Source organism: Diceros bicornis, chromosome 36 (assembly GCF_020826845.1).
Source record: "Diceros bicornis minor isolate mBicDic1 chromosome 36, mDicBic1.mat.cur, whole genome shotgun sequence".
Taxonomy (NCBI): Eukaryota; Metazoa; Chordata; class Mammalia; order Perissodactyla; family Rhinocerotidae; genus Diceros; species Diceros bicornis.
Window position 1 is genome coordinate 16214496 of NC_080775.1, and position 21416 is coordinate 16235911.

The window sequence follows — 21416 nt, forward strand, 5'->3', positions numbered from 1 at the left end:
ATGATTATTAGTAGCTTCAGGGATGCAAATAAATGAAGATAGATTTAAAAACCTGGTTTGACTTACATGGCATACATTGTGTTTGTTTGGTCAGGCCTATAATTGGTGTGGTAGGGGTTTGTGTGTTTCTCTCTATGTACTTCATGTCTCTAATTCAACATTTCATTGCATGTGGCTGAGATCTAGGGATAAGAACATGAATGAGAGAAGTCCCTGTCTTGGACAATGCTCACTTGCACCAAAAAACGGTGTGGGAAGAAGGAACTATGCACTGTGTGATAAATGCAACAGTACAATGGACCAAGTGCTACAAGAACAATGAAGAATACCAGGACAGGTAGGTAAGAAGTGTATACAGAGGCCCTCTGTATCTGTGGGTTCTGCATCTGTGGATTCAACCAACTGGGGATCTAAAGGCCTATGATGGCTGCCTCTGTACTGAACATACGCACTTTTTCCTTTGTTATTATTCCCTAAACTATACAGTATAACAACTATTTACATAGCATTTATATTGTATTAGGGATTATAAATCATCTAGACATAATTTAAAGTATACGGGAAGATGTGCATAGGTTATAAGCACATACTACACCATTTTATATAAGAGACTTGAACACCCATGGATTTTGGTACCTGTGGGGTCCTGGAACCAATCCTCTGTGGAAACCAGAGATAACTGTGTTTCAGAGAAAGGTGAGTATAATTCACTCCCATGACTCTATCAACATACCTAACATTTAGATGCTTGAATACAAAATGTCTGCAAATTTACAAGCTCAACTGACACTGTTCCTTGACGAACCTTCTGTGAAATCTCTTCTGCTGTTTTAACAACAAAATCATTTCTTAAATATCAATCATAAAATTTAAGATTTAAAATATTTTCATCTTATTATCTTTTATATTTAAAACTTATATAATTTCATAAAATTCATTAGTTTTCCTAGTGCTAAAGAATAGGGTTGGAGATAAAAATAATTAATAATTGGCAAGAAAATACATTTTTGTATGCAAGTTGGAACAGATTTTCTTTTCTGGACATTTATAACAGTTGAAACAAAAATTAGTCAAGTGAAGAAATCTTCACTCAGGAATTAGAAGTTATTCAGTTTCTGTAATTCACTTTATGCTTTTAACTTTTTCCTCTCTACTTTAGGAGGGAAATAAACAGCAAAAGCTTTCAGACTAAATGTAACATTATCAGTAAGGTCTGTCTGTACTTTTAGAGTTGTATTTTATAGCTTTCTTTGTTTAAAGAAAAGGTATCTTGCTCTAAATCCACTAGCTGGACTTTTGCCAGCACAATAAAAGTAAATACAGTAATAAATAATGAAATAGATTCACAAAACCTACCATTGTCAGTTCAGTCTTTGGTACAATTTATACAATTCATACTTCGTACAGACACAAATTTACATTAACAAGTACAAGCTAAAAAAGCTCACGGAGTAATCAAGAAAGTGTATTAGAATTAAGAAACCTCAAAAACACAATTATATATTTCCCCCCTTCAGTCAAACATCTAGAAACTCTCTCTAGACATACCAGAGATGTTTAATGAATGTTTGTAAAATAATGAAAACACCGATGATGATGACAATGGCTAAGATTTACTGGGCAGTTAACTTGTACTAGGTACTGCTAAATATTTTATATCTAAACTTAACAATTCTAAGAGCTAGGTACTATTATTAATCCCTATTTCAAAGACAGGGGAAAAGAGGCGGGGCGATGTTAGAAGTGGCAAGGCCGGGATTCAAACAACAGTTGTCCGACTCCAAAGCTAAGTCTTAACCACTCATTGTGGAAAAAGAAATGTTATAGTTAAAGGCTGGGACTTAGAAACAGTTTTGTTGTTAAGAATTTTAAAATAAACATATTCAAATACATTTCATCTATTTAAATATTGTAACCATGTAAAAATTACAGGAAACACCCCATCTTAAAAGACTGCTCGACTTCTATCCTATTGAACTATTAATAGAGTTTAAAATATTTTCCCAGATGTTGTAACTAAAATTATTTTATACCATATAAGTTATATTTTTATCTTCTCTACAAAAGAGTAATCGAAAACTTTTAAATTCAGTTATTTTCACCATAACACAAGTGATTTCTGAAAAAAAATCAAAAGCCAAAGCTCACAAGTCAGAAAAGGTAAAGAAATTATAACTAAATCATGACAGATTTTACTGAAATGATTACAAAACTATAACAGTATAACAATAGGTTATTTAGTACTAATTTTTTAGGTTTTGGAACAACCCACTTGATGGTGGGAACACACTGAAGTTTGCACAAAGATCCAAACTAAATATGGACTCATATTACTTGTTTGTCTGATGTCATACTTAAAAAAAAATCCTGCTATAAGCATACCTTGGCAAAAAATACGGTGAGGTGAGTTTCACTGCCAACAATCCAAATAGGGAATTTTGGAGATTTCAAGTAAGAACCAACCTGGAATAAATGTAGCAAAATAAATAAACACATGAAAATTTTATACTTTCTCTGTTATATATTTGCCCATGAACATCTGAAGCATAAGTAAAGTATCTAATTCATATTTAAATGGAATAATGTATTGTGTCAGAAGCCACACTCATAAAGGTCAAATACCCATTAAGGTCAAATGTAAAAAGGAATGTTATAAAAACTGTCAGGGCTCAGCTTACATGGCACCTTTACATTAGAACAACAATAATACAGATTTAACACAGCTAGAAATAATTAGTTTAGCCCTAAGAATCATTCTCAGGTTTTGCTAAAATTCCTAGAAAGAAGGACCACTTCTAGAATTTTAGCTTGTTACCTCAAACCCTGAAACCTTAAGCTTGATGATGATTACTTTATAAGGAGAATAATTATAAATTAACAAATGAGTAGATTTATGAATAAATAAGTAAAGGGAAAAAGCCTTTTAAAGGTGTAAAGAACATCCCTGTCTTCAAAGAACCTAGGGCAATATAATAATCTCTCTCAAGAAAAATATATAATCTAAAATATTTAAAAAATAAAAGAATCTTGACTAGAGTTTAGATTAAAGTCTAATTTGACTCTTCATGGTAGAAGGTAAGCTCAAGATTTTACAATATGAAGTCTCTTTAAAATGTACAGAAAGTTATACTTACAGTCTGCCTTTAAGGTTATACATTTAATCTATAAAAACTACTATAGTACCAAAAATTTGAGTATTCATTCTGTGTGTGTAACTGAGAAAAAGAAAGCTTTAACAAATAAAAAATAGACTTGTGAAATCCAATCAAGTTCACATCAATCAATTCTGCACTCTTATGAGGACAAAGACTTTAACTTAAAAACACCTAACTTTACCAATCAAATTTACTGAATTTTCTTTTCTCTCACAGACTGCCTATAATTGGGAAACTCCAAGTGGCTACTCGCAGCAGTCAGGGACAGTCCTTCCCTACCCAGCCAGCAGCCCTGATATGGCACCCCACCTGCAACGACCCCTTGGTTCTTTGGAATTTGTAATTATCCCTAGGAGAGAAGCGGGAAATATGAACTTTTTTGTATTCATGGATAGAAAAACTGGTATCTTTGTCCTGTGATGGGAGGGATGAGTTGGGTGTGCTAATGGCAATGGTGAACCAGCAGAGTAGGAAGGATAGTTTGGGGACAACAGAGAAGAATAAAAGCCAAAGCACAAAGAAAAAGGAAAAGCTCTGATCACAGGCTCAGAGTAGAAGGGATCTGAAAGGGTTGCAGTGCAAGTCCTTCAACGTTATGTAAGGAAACTGAGAAATACATAGGATCGGTGCCATGTCTGAATTCAAACAGCTCACTAGTACAATGCTGGAATTAAAACTCAGGTTTGCTGAGCTCTAACCTGGTGGCTTTGCATTATATCACACTGCCTCTTGTGGTGAAAAGTTTAGATGTATAATTTCTCTTTTAGAAAAAGCATGTGTGTGTATGTATTTAAATTAAGGTTGAAGTAAAAGATCAGGATAAGACTACATAAAGTAGGATAATTTAGGATATCAAAGGATAAATGAATGCTGAACTCATGAACTGTTTTATAATAATAAAAATAAATAAATTAAGAGTGCACAAGGGACCGGCCTGGTGGCACAAGCGGTTAAGCGCGCGCGCTCCACTGCGGCGGCCCGGGGTTCGCTGGTTCAGATCCTGGGCGCGCCCCGCTTGTCAGGCCATGCTGTGGCGGTGTCCCATATAAAGTGGAGGAAGATGGGCACGGATGTTAGCCCAGGGCCAGTCTTTCTCAGCAAAAAGAGGAGGATTGGCATGGATGTTAGCTCAGGGCTGATCTTCCTCACAAAAAAAAAAAAAAAAAGAGTGCACAAATATTGCAACCACTTTGGAAAACAGTTTGACAGTTCCTCAAGAAGTTAAGCATAGAATTACCATGTGACCAAGCAATTTCACTCCTGGGTATACACCCAAGAGAAATGAAAATGTGTTTACTAAAAACTTATACACAAATGTTCATAGCAGTATTATTCATGATAGCCAAAAAGCATAAACAACCCAAATGTTCATCAGCTGATGGACAGATAAACAAAACTGATATATCATACAACAGAGTATTTGGTCATAAGAAGGAATGAAGTACTAATACATGGTAAAACATGTATGAACATTAAAACCATTATCGTAAGTGAAAGAAGCCAGACACAAAAAGCCACATATTGTATGATTCCATTCATATGAAATGTCCAGAACAGGCAAAACCACAGAGACAGAAAGTTGCCAGGGGCTGAGGATGAGGCGGGAAGTGACTGCTAATGAGTTTAGAGGATCTTTTTGGGAGAAGAAAACATTCTGAAATTAGATAGGGGTGACAGTTGCACAGCCCTGTGAATATAAGGAAAACCACTGAATTGTATACTTCAAAATGGTAAATTTGACGGTGTGTGAGCTATATTATCTATTAAAAAAAGGGCACAGTCAAAAGCACTCGGAACCACTTTCTTCTTTGTGTGTTTGTGTGTATGTGTGTATATATATAGAGAGAGGAAGAGAGAGAAATATATTTGTATTAATGAGCACACATGGTCAAAATGATATGAAGATGTTAATTTCATTTCTAAAGGCAATTTGCTACACAAAGAATAGGGAAATGTTCAGATTTACAAAACTAATACAAACATAATCATTTCCTTAATGCCACTGCTCTAAACATCTGGTGAAAAGTAAATGTATGCAGATTTTCAGGAGGCTATCTACAGTTATATTCAGATGAACAGCAAAGTGTAACGTAGTTTTTTTTTAAAGAAAATGCTGTCTTGACTCAGTTTGGGGGCCCTGGCTAGAGGCTGGTCAGTTCCCTTAAAAAAGAAGGCTGATTAAGTCCATACCCCAACCACTTCCCATCCGGGCCTCCCACACTCCATGTCACTAGGCATTACCTTAATTGCTTTTGAGCCAGGTACCAGATGACCAGGGAGGGACCCTAAGCCCCAGAGCTCACAGAAACTATTCAAATTAACCAATCCACAGGGAGCCCAGGAAACCTAGCGAACTCCACCCCACTTCCCACATACAAGCTACCTCCCGCAGCTGCAGCCTGCTGTTGCCCTGTGCTCAGGTGTAACCCCCTCTTTGGCCCTGTCTGGTAGGCCTCTCTCGTTTGGAGCTGGAAGTAACAGAGTTCTGCCTCTCATCTATCCAAGTATCAGTGTGTTGATCCCACGACTAAAAGAATCTTTAAATCTTACAAAACACCACAGTTACTGGCAGAACACTAGAGCAACATGTAAAAGGAGAATACACAACAGCTACTGCCTTCCCACTAAGATCTCGGGGGGAAACAGACATTCCCCTGTTCTACCTAACAGTAAAAGAAAAGCAAAAGCACACACTTAGGAAAGCTTACGATTCTGGTGAAATTGTCCATTCATTCATTCAACAAATATTTATTGAGCATCTAATATGTACCCAGATGACAATGTGCCTGTCTTCAAAGAGCCTATATTCCACTAGGGATGACAACAGAAAACAAATTCAAGATTAAAAAAATAAATAATTAAAAAAAAACGATCATTATAGAGTGATTATTCCTATGAAATAATGTGAAAAAGAGTCACTGAGGGAACGATCAAAGAAAGCGTCTTGGAGGCACCATTTGAAGTAGGACCTGAAGGGGAGAATGAGCCATCCATATAAGAGCTGGAGTATTCCAGGCAGAAAGGTTAGCAGGTGCGAAGGCCTATCACGCAGGAAAGGGTGTGGCATGTTTGAGAAATTGACAGGAGACCCGAGAAACTGGCTGAAGCACAGCAATGGAGGGAGCAATGCAGGGACAGAGAGAATCCAGATTATCAGGGCCTTGCAGGCCACATGGTGAAGATTTCAAAATATATAATCTCCACATCCTATCCTCCTGCAAAACACACACACTTTTTTTTTGTTTATCAGCTCTACTGAAATAGCTTTGACATATAAAAATTGTATATATGTAATGGGTACAACTTGACGTTTTGATACACTGTGAAAAGATCACCACAATCAAGCTAATTAACATATCCATCACCCCATATAGTTACCATTTTTTTGTGCGCACACACACTTTTAGGATATATGAATGTTTGTGTGTGTGTTGGGGGGAAGGGGATACAGCTTGATTCTCTGGTCACCAGACTGCCTCAGCATAGCTTTAGCTTATGTAATTGAAGTCACTGAAAATAAGAGTTGCTACTGTTTAACAATATGATCACTAGTAATGAATAAAGGCAGGATGAAACCTATTTGATTACCATAGCCATATCACTCTCCTGTCCAAGTGTTGTCATGAAAGAAGAATGCTGTCTGGTAAAAAGAAAAGAAAAAAAAAAGGAAAGAAAGAGGGCAAGACACTGGTCTTGTCACTAAAAATAACCACCACCCCCATAACCACTGCTATGGAACCACCATCTTAAAATGGGAAAGAAAATTAGATCTACTTCTTTCTTTCTCCAAAATGAAGGTACCTTATTAAGTGCAAAACATTAATGATTTAAACCTATTTAAAACTATTTGGAATATCCAATAGTTATTTCAGATTGCGTAGGAAAGCAATGAAATATATAGCAATAAATCAGAGTTTCATGGCAGTTCCTAACCCTAGCACATGTGTTAAAGAGTTTAATGCTGTGAAATGCTTGGAATTTATTTTTTTAGTGTGAAATCATTTTTCAGACGGAATAGACAAAAGTTAGAATTTCAGACATTTCGCAAATTTTTTTTCTTTGCCTGATAAAGTATTACCAGTTGTTTCAGTGAAGCATACTTAGTTAGTGAGGAAGAAACAGTACATTATTTTCCCTCAGTTTACCAAAAAATATATTTATATTCAGTAATAGATGTCTCTCTTTTGATAAATGATTTTGTACTGGGTTCTGCCCCCCACGCTCAAAAAGGAACAAACCTCAAAAATAGGAAACTCAGCATGACCAGCCAGCTTAACTCTACCCTTAATAAACCTCTCAGTTTAGGAAGCGAGATCAGAAAAGAACTAAAGAGAGTAGATAGTAATAGGAGTAGCCTAAAATATGTTGTCACAGAAGAAAACTACTATCTACAACACTGGACAGGGGAATAAAAAACACTCAAAGTGCCTTAAAAATCAACTTACCTTACAGTATCTTAAAGCTTCCATTAACGTTAAAAATCCTACAGCTGCTTGTTCGTGTATACCAAGAAGTTCTGGAAAAAAAAAAGTTAGCATTGCATTGGTATATATAAATCTGAAAAGTACTTATGTGTAAATATATATGTGTGTGTGTATATATATATTCTACACCAAAAGCTTTACTTTTATCCAAAACTATACTTGAAAACCTAGCAGCGTTAAGAGGTCATATCAAGTCATCACTATAGTGCTACTCATTATAAAATGTCATTAGATCAGGTTTGTGGTGAGTAATGTGACACATCAATGTTAACTGTTTTTAAATGAAGGCATTTTTCCTGACCAAGGAATTGTTGGCAAAAATAAAAGAAGATAAAGACACTTAATAATATCCATGCAAAATGGCTAACTTGAATTCACTTTGACTAAAAAAAAAAATGTATATGCTAATCATAATATGTAAAATTTATCATTGGGTAGCAGTGAACCTACCTGCACAATACTTAAAACATGGACATTTGGTACCATCCCTCTCTCCTTAAAGAAACATAGGCAGTGTGCTTAAGACTGGGGAAATAAAGACAAATAGAACATGGTATCTGCCTTCCAAACGCTAAGAGTTTATCAGGGGAGACAAATGATAAAGGTGTGCTCTCTCTCTGTTTACACACACACACACACACACTCTCACACACACTCTCTCTCTCTTTCTCTACAACTTACAGTAAGAGCATCTGCTTACTGTGTTAGGGAAGATGTAGAGAAGTGGTAACATATCAGTTGAATCTTGAAGTATATGTAGGAATTTTCCAGGCCAAGAAGAGGAGAAGAAGAAAATTCAAGGCAGAGGAAACAGCAAAGAGGTATGAAAAATCAATGTGTTTAAGGCGTGAAGAATCGGTCAAAGCTTCCTTAAAGGTTTCTAGCCTGGGGAACCTGATAAATGGTGATTAACTAAAAGAAAGAATTAAGAAGAAGTAGGTTCTAGAGTGATATGAAGAGAGAATGAGTTTGGTTTTAGACAAGCTGGAATTGAGGAACCTTTAGGACTTCTAGCTAGAGAAGGATATACAACTGGAAGTAAGGCTCAGGAACACAGGGCAGAGATGCACGCTTGGATATAGAGCTTTGGGAATCATCAGCATAGAGATGAGAGTTGACATCATGGTGTGGATAAGATAAGGTAAGGCATAGAAAATGAAAAGACAAGAGATTATTTCACAACAGAGATGTAATTGTGATGATAATGAAGTCTTTTCACAGACTACAGCTTTTAGCTAATGTATAGTAAATAGAACTATAATAATAATTTGGGTCCATACATATCTCTAAAAAGCATCCTTTTCTGGTTAAAAATTATGTTCACTGTAAACACAATGAATATATAACTTTGCATCCTTTTTTATCATATGGTCATGTTTTGTCCATTTTTCTATTAGGATATTTTGTTTCCCTTATCAATTAGTGTAATAATATCAACTTTGTCATTTTTGTTGTAAATATTTTACTATGTATCCTTAAGTACAACAACCAGATGGTGTAAGCCAAGAATTGATGGTTTAACCTTTTGGATTTGTAAATTCAAAATTAATAGAAGGCCGTATACATATAGTTTGTCGTTTTTTACTAGCTTCTTACAGGCACAGAAGAGGTATAGCAATAGTTCTCAAATTGTGGTTTAGGATTCTTAGGGGTCCATGAGACCCTTTTAAAGATTAAAATGATTTTCATAAAAAGATGTTAATTGCCTTTTTTACTCTTACTCTCTCATGAGTGTAGAGTGGAGTTTTCCAGAGGCTAAATGATATGTTATATCCCAACAGATTGAATCTATAAACAGGTATGTGAATCCAGCTATTTATTAATAACCTAGACATTAAAGAGATTTGCAAAAATTTAAAACAATGTCACTCTTCTTAATTCTTTTCTTCTTATGGAAAATAGTTATTTTTTATTAAAAAATTTATATTAAGGGGCCGGCCCTGTGGTGCAGTGGTTAAGTTCAGCGCGCTCTACTTCGGTGGCCCAGGTTCGCGGGTTCGGATCCCGGGTGCAGACCTACACCACTTGTCAGCTATACTGTGGCAGTGATCCACATACAAAATAGAGGAAGACTGGCACAGATGATAGCTCAGGGCTAATCTTCCTCAAGCAAAAGAAAAAAAAGAGGAAGACTGGCAACAGATGTTAGCTCAGGGTGAATCTTCCTGAACAACAAAAAATTATATTAACAAGTAATGGGTATATTGTTTTTTCCTAAAATGAATACCTCTTTTAAAACTTCTCAGTCAATTTCTAACAAGAAAAATATTGATCATTATTTGCTTATAACCTCTATAAGTAAAAGCTTTTTGGGATCCTCAATAATTTTTAAGAGTATAAAGGGATTCTCAAAAAAATTTGAGAATCATTGGATTGGAGCATTCAAAGGAAAAAGAGGGAGTAGGGGTGAGCAGTCCAAATAAGCAGAAATGGTACTCTATAGCCTTGCAAATTTTTCCCTCCTGTTCCTTCTGAAACATAAGCAGCACTAAATGTTTTCATGTTCAAAGAAGAATATATATGTTGAGAAACATTTTCACACTTTAATTTCTAAAATCAGTTACCACCACCTAGTGTTACGATTAGATACTACATCATCTATTTCCTTGGAATTTTAAACAAATGTCTAGATTAGTATCTATTTATAACATCATGCTACTAAATATAGCAAATTAGCTGTTCATAGTATTTGGGTAATGAATTATTCAGGTCAGGTCAGCAGTCACATGTTTAGGCATATAGTTTGGATAGTAATATTTTAAAAATGTATTCCTCCTATTTCCTTAAACAGAATATATACTGAAAATTTTTATCTTCTTTTGATAGCTAAAGTGCATCATTAAGAATATTTATTATTGTACAAAGTTGTAATTATAGTCAGGCTATAATATTCTCACACATTACAATCTACAGAATTTACTTGTATGAAACTTTTCTCAATAAGTCTCAAAGAAATCTATTTACATTGGCAGAAAATTCTATTATGTCATTATATTTTAGAATTTTCTGTCTAACTTTGTTTTCTTAGCCTAGCACTTAAGATTAATCATGATCACTCCCTATCAACTCTTATCTGCTTCAGTCAGTGAGACCGCATATACATGCAGAGTTCTATATTCCTGAATTTGCCTTTTTATGCTCTTCTCCTCTACCTGTCACTGTCACTTCTCGCTTCTGTCAGGGTGTCTACAGAAATCCCTCTTGGGCCTTTTGAATTTGATGCTGACTTGGAAACCAGATAACTGCATTACATTTATTTAACAAATACACCCTGAATGCCAAGTATTGAAATGAGCAATTGCTAAGCATAGTGCAGGAATACAAAAGATACCACAGGGAATACGAAGATGAAGACCAGATTCTCTCTGCAAACCATGTATCTGATAAGAGGTTAACATCCAAAATATATGAGCAACTCCTACAACTCAGTTGCAAAAAACAAATAACCCAATTAAAAACTGGGCAAAGGACTTGAACAGACATTTCTCCAAAGAACACATACAAAAGGCCAACAGCATATGAAAAGATGCTCAACATCACTAATCATCAGACTGCAAATCAAAACCACAATGAGATATCACCTCACAACTGTCAGGATGGCCATTATCAAAGAGACAAAAGGTAAGTGTTGTGAGGACGTGTAGAAATTAGAACCCTTGTACACTGCTGGGGGGAATGTAAAACGGTGTAGCTGTTATGGAAAACGGTATGGAGGTTCTTCAAAAAATTTAAAAAATCCAAAAGGATAGAAAGAGTCAATTCCCAGAAGAAGAAATACTAAAAGCTGACAAACACATGAAAAGATGATCAAGTGCAGGCTCGCTAGGAATCAGAGAAATGTGAATTAAAACAGGCTGTCACTTGTCAATAAACGGACAAAATATTATAGAAGGATAGTGCTGAGTGTTGGCCAGGATGCAGAACAATAGGAACTCTTCCACACTGTTGGAAGTGTAAGTTTATAGTTTTCCAGTTGGTAAAGTAAATTTCAGAAGGTAATTTGGCATTATCTGTCAAAGTTTAACAAGTGTTTCTCAAAAGGTTAAACAGAGAGCTATCATGACCGAGGATTTTCACTCCTACGTAGATACCAAAGAAAAATGAAAACATATATCTTCACAAAAATTTGTACGTAAATGTTCCTAACTGCATTATTCATCATGGCCAAGTAGAAAGCCCATCAATTGATGAATGAATAAACAAAATGTGGTCTATCCATACAACGGGATATTATTCATCAATAAAAAGGAGTGAAGTGCTATTACACGCTAAAACATGGATGAACCTTGAAAACATGCTAAATGAAAGAAGCCAGTCACAGAAGACCAGATATCATATAATTCTATTTCTAAGAAATGTCCAGAAAAGGCAAATCTATAGAGACAGAGAGTAGACTAACGGTTGGGAGGGGCGGAGGAGGAGGAAATTATGGGGAGTGACTGCTAATGGGTACACAGGTTCTTTTCGGGATGATAAAAATGTTCTAAAATTGATGTGGTGATGGCTGCACAACTCTAAGAACATACTAAAAACCACTGAATTGTACATTGTAAATGGGAGAGTAGTATGGTATGCGAATTATATCTCAATAAAGCTATTAGTAAAAAAATTAATAGATGCCTAAATTTTTAACACAATTCTACTTTTAGAAATCTATCCTATAGGAATACTTGACTATGTATAGAAAGACTTACATACAAAAACGTTCTCTGCAGCATTGTTTGTAACAGCCAAAAATGGTAACAATTTAAATGTTCACCATAAGTAAACTAAAGGCAAAAGACAAACTGGGAAAAAAATATGTTTATTATAAATATGACAGATCAAGCATGGATATCCTTAATAAATAAAGGTAAGAAACTACCCCATTTATCTCTCATTGAAACTTCTGGCCTTTCCTGGATAATACATAATATTCATTTTCTCTCCCACTGCCAGATTGACAATTATTGTTAGGAAAAAACCTAACCAAAGGTTTCCTGGTTGGATCCACACTAAATAATTCTATAACCTCATCTCAACTCTTAATGCTGATTGCATATTTAAAAATTTCTCTCATAATCCCTTTTTATATTCCTTCTTAAAGCAGTCAATTCAAACCCTTTCTCTCCTTTATACGCCTCTAACATACCTCTGTCCACTCATTCTCAGCAGACTTCAAAATCTCAAGAGTTCTCCCAATTTAAATCTATCACACTTGAAAATGCCTTTTTCTTTTTTCAACACACTCGTTCTATATGTTTTAGAAGAACTGTGCATCTTTCCAAGGTTACTGTTACTCTTGACCCAAATTGACTACCTCTTCTATTAAAAGCAATTCCTTTCCCTTGGCTGACAAAAAATTTAGGTGACTTCTATCCCTTAAAACAAAACCTATGTATATCATCTCTTAGCCTTGCTATGACCAGGCAATAGACTCCTCTCTTTCCAGCCTTTCGCCAGAAAAATTTCCTTGCTTACATTGCTAAAATATGTACTCCTTATAATCTGACTTCTATCTCAATTGCTCTTCTAAAGCAAAGTCCTTGCTAATTGCTAAATTCATAGCTTATTCTTAGTACTCATTCTCCTAGAACGAGATATACAGCAATGGCTCATTCACTAATTCTATATCATGGACAAGAATCTTTGGATTAAACTCTCAATCTCAGCTTCTCTCTATAAATGAGGCAAATAACTCTCTCTCAGGGCTACTGTGAAATTTAGTAAGATATGCCTCTTCCACATCATCTCACATATTTATTATCACACTCATGACTCTGTTAAGTGTAGGATAAGAGGCAGTATATCATAATGATTACTATCTGGTTGTATGGAATCAGACTACTATGCTTAAAATCTCAGCTCTGCTATTTACTAAGCTGTGTGAAGCAGGACACTTAACCACTCTGTGCTTTTGTTTCCTCTATTCTATGACTTTCAGAGTAGTTATAAGAATGAAGTAAGTAAATGGAAAACAAAAGATAGTTATTAAGTACTAAGAACAGTGCTTGGCATTGTTAAATAAATGTTTGCCACTGCTGCATAACGAGTATTCTTAACAATCATCAATAGTTGTAACTGTTCTTTAAAGAAAACGAAATACTTGAGGACGAAGATTGTTTTTTCAGCCACCAAAACATACAGTGACTTCAAGTCAACTTGCCATGATGTTTCTTTCACATGCTCACTTATTCAATAAGCTTTATTTGAAAACCTACAGTTATTTGTACCTTACCGTCCCATGTCTAATTAGTTGCTGAATTCTACAGATTTTACTTCTCTGTGCTCTCTCTCACAGAGGCAAAGTGGTACAGCAGGAGAATGTGCTATGGATGAAGGAGCATAGGACTTGGGTTTGGTCAAAAGCAGTTTATGCCTCTGCTGTTTGACGCTGGGCAAATTACTAAATTATCTGAGCCTCAGTTTTCGTGACTATATACTGAGGTTAAGAAGATACATATCCAAAACACACTGCTTAGCACAAGTATGTAAATGCTAGCTGCTCTCTTCTTTTTCCTTTGCCGTGCCTATTTTCACCTCACTACCTCTCACCTGTCTAGACCACGTGCTATAGCTTTCCACTCATTATCCCACTCCACTACATTCTACAAACTGACAGATTAATGTTCTTATAAGTCTTATGTTATTGCTCTGTTCAAATGCCTTCAAGGACTCTCCTCCTGATGCTTGCTAACTAAAATTTAAACTTCCTAGTACTCAAGATCCTCTGTGTTCCTACCCAACCCTATGTTTATGATCTTACCTCTTACTAGTCTCCTTCACAGATCCAATGCTCTCACCCACTGGTTCTCAAACCTGGCTGCATATCAGAATCACCTAGGGGTAATTTTAAAATGATCATGCCCAGGCCCCACCACCTAGAGATTTTCATTTTTTATTCTCAGCTGGGGCCTAAACAGTGACATATTTTTAAGTTCCTCAAGTGATAAGGTGTAGTCAGGATTAAGAATCACTGCTCCAATCAGACTTATCTGCCTCCTTGCCCCTAAACACAACCTGTATTTTTCCCAAAATGCTGTCTTCCTCGTTCCATCTGGCCCCACTAAAATGTTAACTCCTACTTTAGTCTCTCCATTTACCCTAACATAAACTTAATAGGAAAAGTTTTCTCCTTCCTCTGAACTTCTATAATACTTTATTTCAACATGCTTCATTTCACCTTGCATTATAGTTACTTGTGTGCATCTTCTTGTTTCTGTGAACTAGGTGTGTACACTTTTGAGGGAAAACTGAATTCTTCCTATCGGCCAGTTTAGGCAATTTAGAAATTTGGTCTTAATCTTCACAATATCCCTTAGAGGCAGGCATTACCTCCATATTTTATAAATAAGGAAACTGAAGCCAAGAGAAGTAAAGTGGCTTGTCTAAGGATTTTAAAACTAGTAACTCTTTAATTATAATTTTTCTTCGTAGGTTATATATATTACAACCTCCTCCCATGCTGTCAGAGCAGAAAAACATCCAGTAAATACTAAACAAATGTATGGATTTTTATTTTAAGTTTGGTGACTGAAATAAGATTCAACTTCAAGTCAACATTCCTAAAGATTTAGAGATAATGCAACCCAGCCTATTTCCTTTTCCAAGATAATTATTTCAAAGTCATTGCTTAGTTTGATTATTAAACCATACTTAAAAAAAAATCCACAGCAAGACAACAGCTTTGAAAGCTAAGATTTCAAGAAACAGAAAAGGATGAATTTGTACATATCAAGAACCAAAACTTGGATAACTGACTAATATTCTGTAAAGGAAGTAAGAACTTCATGGCAAGAAGAAAAGCCTATGGGAGGCTGGGTGAGGAAAACCCTAGGGAGACAGAAGGAATATTCTAGTTCTGGGAGTAGGAGGGCTTGGGAGCATCTGCAGAATGCATAGAAAGAAAAGACCATGATAACTAGTACCAAGAGCCAGAGCAATGCACAAAAGACCAGGGGGAACGAGTTAGGAACTGCAGCACACGGCAGACATATCAAGGACTGAGGCCAAATGGGATGAGACACCTCAACCACAGTTCAGCAAGAACCAGATATTCCTTCCCTCATCATTTGGGATGATATAAGAACCTCAGGGCCCAGAAACCACTGGGGGTAAGAAGAAAGAGGGGTTGTGTAGAAGCCATCGTGGGTGACTGTGGGGAGAAATGTGCATATTACTCAAGGGAGACTGACATACTTTCAACCAGCAGGATTAAATGCTTTCAGCTATCAATCAGAATGAAGGTTCAAGAATAGGATGGCTCAATTAAACAAAAATAGAGCAAGATAACTTCTGTAGTTTTTTTGTCTGTAAATTTTACTGTTTAAATTTTGATCCTTACCAGAAATCAGCAAAACTAGGTTCTCGTTCTAACCTCATCACTCAGTGAATAATTGTGCATATGTTATGTAATGTAGGGAGGGAGGGTTGTTCTTAAACTTCTTCAACAGTAAAATGAAGTGCTGGATTGTGCTACGGTGCTTTTTAATTCCGAAATTCTATAATTTTTACTGATTTTTTCCCCTTAATATTGCATCCGTTCATGTATCTGTTAATAAACTATACATATTTCTAAAGCTTAAGAAAAAATTCAAATTTAAGATGAAGATTCACTCATTTAAATTAAAGCAAAAAGTAGTAACTATTATTTTCTCAATCATAATATTTGATTCTGTCACTTGGTGACACTTCCATCTAACTAGAGAAGAAAGAAATTTCCCTGTGAACTATAGGAACTACAGGAGCTTCCTGTCCCCATGCTATATACTTCAATAGAAGGTACACAGCAGTTACTAATATAAGTTGTATGAGTAAATAAACGAATTTCGACTGTCCCAGTAATAAGCTGAAGGGAATTTTATTCAGAGCTATACAGCAGCTTTCCTTAACTGAATGTATTGGCCAAATGTGTTTCACTTCAAATGTCCCTGGCAACATGTGAAGCTATACGAAAGAAATAATTGAGATGAGAAATGGAGGTGGTGGTGGAGGGGGTGGTGGTTTAAAATTCTCAGATACCATTACATTTGCCCAGCATTTTAAAGGAAATTATGCACATTAAAACGAATATAGGAAAAACACCTAGGCTCTCAAAGCAAATATTTTAAATCACAATACTTGTAATTTTCAATTTTAAGCAAAATACAATAGTGTCCCAGACATATAGATACCACTGGACATTATGTACTAGGTTTATATATACTAAGAAATCTATTTATTACTTTTTCTAAAGAAGTTAGTCTTACAATCCCAATTTTATACTAGAGAAAACTAAAGGTTTGAGAAGTTAAGTAACTAGACTACATCATACACCTGGGATTTGAACCCAAGTTTGTCTGCCTCCGAAGGCTATGCTCTTCATGTTATAGGGCCTTGAAAACTGTAAAGAATTCTTTTATTACAAAGCACTTAACCTCTAAGTAATGTAGAGCCATTAAATAAATGAATAATAATCAACTGTATTCTAGTGAAATAGTAATCATAAAAGAGGCAAACACAACAAACAAAATACTTACTCATTCCTGAGCATTCTCTATCACCATCCCATACATTAGAAACAGCATGCCCCGTCAGTAGGAGGTTAATTAAACTTTGGCTATTAATAGAAATTAAAAAGTAATTAAAATATAAATAAACTAGCTTTCAAATCAAATGATCCCTATGGTAAGGCATAGAGTAATGACTTCTTATCTTCAATTATGTTGTTTAAGAAACAAAGTTAGGGAAAACTTTACATTTTTCATTTTACACGCTCAACTGAACAACAGCCTTGCTAAATGTATCACGAAGTGTATCACCACAATGATATCTCTTGTTATATATATTCATGTAAGTTTAACAACTTTATCCCAGACACTGTATTTAAACAGGTGAAAAATATGATACTTAAACTGATAATTTACTTAATATTTATAATCATCTCTAAAAATACATATATAATTGTTATTATTTTGTGTTTGATGAAGATATGTGAATTTTAACCTCTGAGGCAGAAAGATCTAAGAGAAAGACTAACGTATTAAGAGTCGGTTAATTATCACTGTTTTACTGATTTTAGTAGAAATAGCTATAAAAAGCTTGAGAAGGAGGGTGGTCTCAGAGTAAAATAAGGAAAAAGTCTTTTCTCTCAAGCAGGAAAACATTTACAAATAGGTAAGGATATACTTATTTCTAAGTCAAAACGAGTAAATTTCATCTATTAAAAAATTTCAAAAAGGAAATTAAGCAGAATTTGTTAAAATATCCTCCTGTTGTCATCTTAAAACAAAATATTTGCCATAATAAATGCAATGCATACATAAACCTGAAGTAGAGATTAACATTTCATAATAAAGCAAGCAAGGCATAAAGCACAAGGCTGCTCAAATTCATAGACTTTATGCTGTCAACACTGACAAGCAAAATTATCTGACTCAGCAGTGCTGTATTTTAAGTCAAGTTCCTAAAAACTAAAGTCCATATAAGGAGATAATAGATTTTAGCTAATTACCTGCCATGTCCATATACAGGATCTATCAAAGGTTCACTTGCATCTTCAATTTCATTTTTTATGTTTTCAATGCCCTAAATAAACCAAGAATTTATGGGATTATTTTAAAAACCAAAAATGAAAATTATGGTAGTTTAAGAACTGACCAGTTTACACTACAAATAAAACACAATTATTTAAGTAACTTTTCTCCCACAGAATTACCCAGATTTGAAGGGGGGGTACATTTGAGATGATAATGGTAAGAAGCAGTTCTTCCAAGAATATCTTTTATTTTCTTTCATGGGTTCTATATAAAGAACTCTAATTGACTCATGGGTAATAGATCTAATGTTGGTATGTTGGTTAAAGGGGTAGACACAGATAATGTGTAAGCTTCAAGAGAAGGGAGAAGAAAATTATTAACACAAAAGTTAATATTCATTTAACTTTGGGCTAAACTAAATTCAAATCTAATATAGCTGCTAAGGCATCCGATGTATTTTCTTAGGTCATTTAAAAAACTTATTGGTCCTAAATACATACACACGAGTGTTGACAGAGATATACATTTAAATGCACAAAAAGTATAACTGGTACATAAGAAAATGAAAGGTTTGCTTCTGATTGTGCCTTCTCACAAACACTGGTCATTCAAATATGTGCTGACAAAATAAAATGTAAACTAGGAGGGCAGGAAGAGCTTCTTATCTTCTTGAAAATCAATTTTCTGGTATTTTTTAATTCCCCAAAAGGGCATCCAAATCGCCAAATGTCTAGATCCTGGATAAGTACAAGAAGACCTAGGCATTTTAACCGCATCAACTTCAAAATGACAAAGACAAACTCGTGCTATTCACCTAACTTTAACCATTGCTTCTGTCAGATTACAGGCCATTTCTAAGGATTAAAGAGATGATTAATCAACAATCAAAATATTTAATGATTGCCTAAATACTGTAGGAAGATACAGGGATGAGATCCTGCACTTGCCTTCCTTGTGAACAATACAAAGCAGCTTATGATAGAGCCAAAATGAATAATATGAACAAGTGACATAATCACTGGGGAGGGAGGGGCAATCATTTCAAAGACCAGCTCAAGGAAGACCAGCTAGACATGATTTTTTTGGCTGTAAAGGATAAGAGACAGAGGAGGTATCAAAAGTTTTGACCATAAAAAACTGTGAGAATAATGAACAGTCAAGACAGACTCATAGGAAACTAGTCATCTTAGATACCACCATCACTGCTATTCACCACATCTAACCAGCTACCAAACACTTCTGATTCTTTCTCTTAAACGTGCTCCTAAATGTTTTAAAATTTCTAAGTTTAAAACACACTTCTAAATATGCCCCTTTTCTTTCCCATTTCCATGGTCACTGCCCTAGCTTAGGTTCACCTATTTCAATAACCACTTTTCTAGTTTTCCTGACTCTAATCTTATACTCCACACACTAACTCTCTCGAGCACAAGTCTTATCCCAATTTAAGGAATCTTTTATCAACAAAAAGATCTTGTTACTTCCTTGTTCAAGATTTTTGCTTTGTTCTCATTTCAGCAAGATGAAATCTAAGTATTTTTCGCACAGTATGTAAGGGCCTTCACATTCTGAACGTTTTTTACATAAGTGCCCAGTCTCATCCTCCACAGTTGCCCTCTTGGTGTAAGATGCTGCAGTAAAACTGAATTACCTACAGTTCCTCCAAACATGTTACACCTCCAATCCACTATGACTTTATATTTGCTGTTCCCATTGCTTGGAAAAGCTTCCCACAGCTTTTTCATCTAGAAAACCTTTCCTCATTCATCACATGATCCCTACTACAAAAAGTCTGTGCTTGATTCCACCAAATAAACTTAGGCATACTTGCTATTTTCCCATCATGCTGTGTGCATACAACAAACAAACACACACCAAAAAACACTGCCATAATGGAAGTCAATTTTAATGTGTCAATTGTTTTTTATAACAACGAGGAGGAACCACTAAAAAAAATTGTATTCCACATTTTAAGTCCAGTCCCTAGCAAAGAGTCACTGGTCAGTAAATATTTGTCAAGTGAAAGCAGTTTGATTTCAGACATGGTAAATCTGGTAGGACACTCAACTGAGACTAACTGACTACTAGAGATGTGAGATTGGCACTTGGGGAAGAAAGGTAGGACTGGAAGTGTACAGACTGGAATTAACCACATAATGGTAAGCTGAGAGAACAAAACACCCACGAAAGAAGCATGTAGGACACAGGGACTGAAAATTTCTGGATTATAAAAATTTAGAGGGGGAGAGAAAGGAGCAGGAGAAAACAGGTAGAAAAGGAAACGAAGCTATCAAAAAAACGAAAAACAGGAATCGTGAGACATTATAAAAAGAGAGCTAGGACAGGGACTTATCAGACAAGTTAAGAAAAGGAGTGGGGGTCAGAGAGAGTTTCCAGTACGCGTGAAGGGGTCAAATGCCAGACATCGCTAAGATGAAAGAAAATAAAATTCAGAAGAACTAAATGCATTTAATAATTTGAACATTATTGATAAGCTCTATAGTCCATAGGATCAGGGGTGAAAGTAAGTTTGAAGGTGGTTAAGTGACAAGTGAGTGGTGAGGAAAGAGAAGTTGATTCCTTATTATCAGCATAAGATACGATTTTTATTCTGAGATTTAGAAACAGCATCAAGAATAAAATTACTCATCACAGCAGGAAAAACAGTACTAAACCCAAACTAACAAAAGCCAGAAGAAACATCTTACCTTTGTCAGTAACACAGAATACAGAAAAAGCAATACTCCAAATTTGTTTCCCCACATTGAATACTGGTCCAAGACAGCATCTTTTAATTCTGATAAACTTCTGAACGACCTTCTCCTGGGGGGAAAACACAATTAAGTATTAGTACCATGATGAGATTGACTACACACATAAATGGGAAAATTTTAAAACTGTCTTACACATTTAAAACACATACATACAAACAGGAGATTTTTGTAAGTGTCTCAAATTTTCAAATACAAATTTAGCCATTAAAAGCAAAAGTTATTGTTGACAACTGTCACTATATAAGATATATCACTAAGACAGAATGCCTACTTGGCAGGGAAACTCTTCATCTCTTAGGTGAACTGCCTGGTAATGAAAAATTCTACAATAATTATACAGTTATCTGGAGAATGAAGTGGTTCTCTTCTAGGAGATGTTTAAGAACAACAAAACTTTGTCTTTTGAAGGCCTGAAAATTATTTAAGAAATATCTGAATACCAAAGATAAGGTGTAAATTTGAGGCTTCTTTTAAAAGAAATTAATGTTATATTTCAAATCAAATGCC

The 21416-nt window shown here is 35.2% G+C and overlaps 1 protein-coding gene across 3 annotated transcripts in view; it reads right to left on the reverse strand.

The window, feature by feature from the left end:
- MINDY3 (MINDY lysine 48 deubiquitinase 3) overlaps window positions 1-21416 on the reverse strand; it is an 84186-nt gene that overhangs the window by 42718 nt on the left and 20052 nt on the right. For all 3 annotated transcript variants that reach the window (XM_058532482.1, XM_058532484.1, XM_058532483.1), the window contains 5 exons: window positions 20844-20958; window positions 18111-18184; window positions 17137-17216; window positions 7601-7671; window positions 2383-2463 (listed from right to left, as the gene is read on the reverse strand). In XM_058532482.1, coding sequence (XP_058388465.1) covers window positions 2383-2463; window positions 7601-7671; window positions 17137-17216; window positions 18111-18184; window positions 20844-20958 — 421 coding nt within the window. The remainder of the gene's footprint in view (window positions 1-2382; window positions 2464-7600; window positions 7672-17136; window positions 17217-18110; window positions 18185-20843; window positions 20959-21416) is intronic.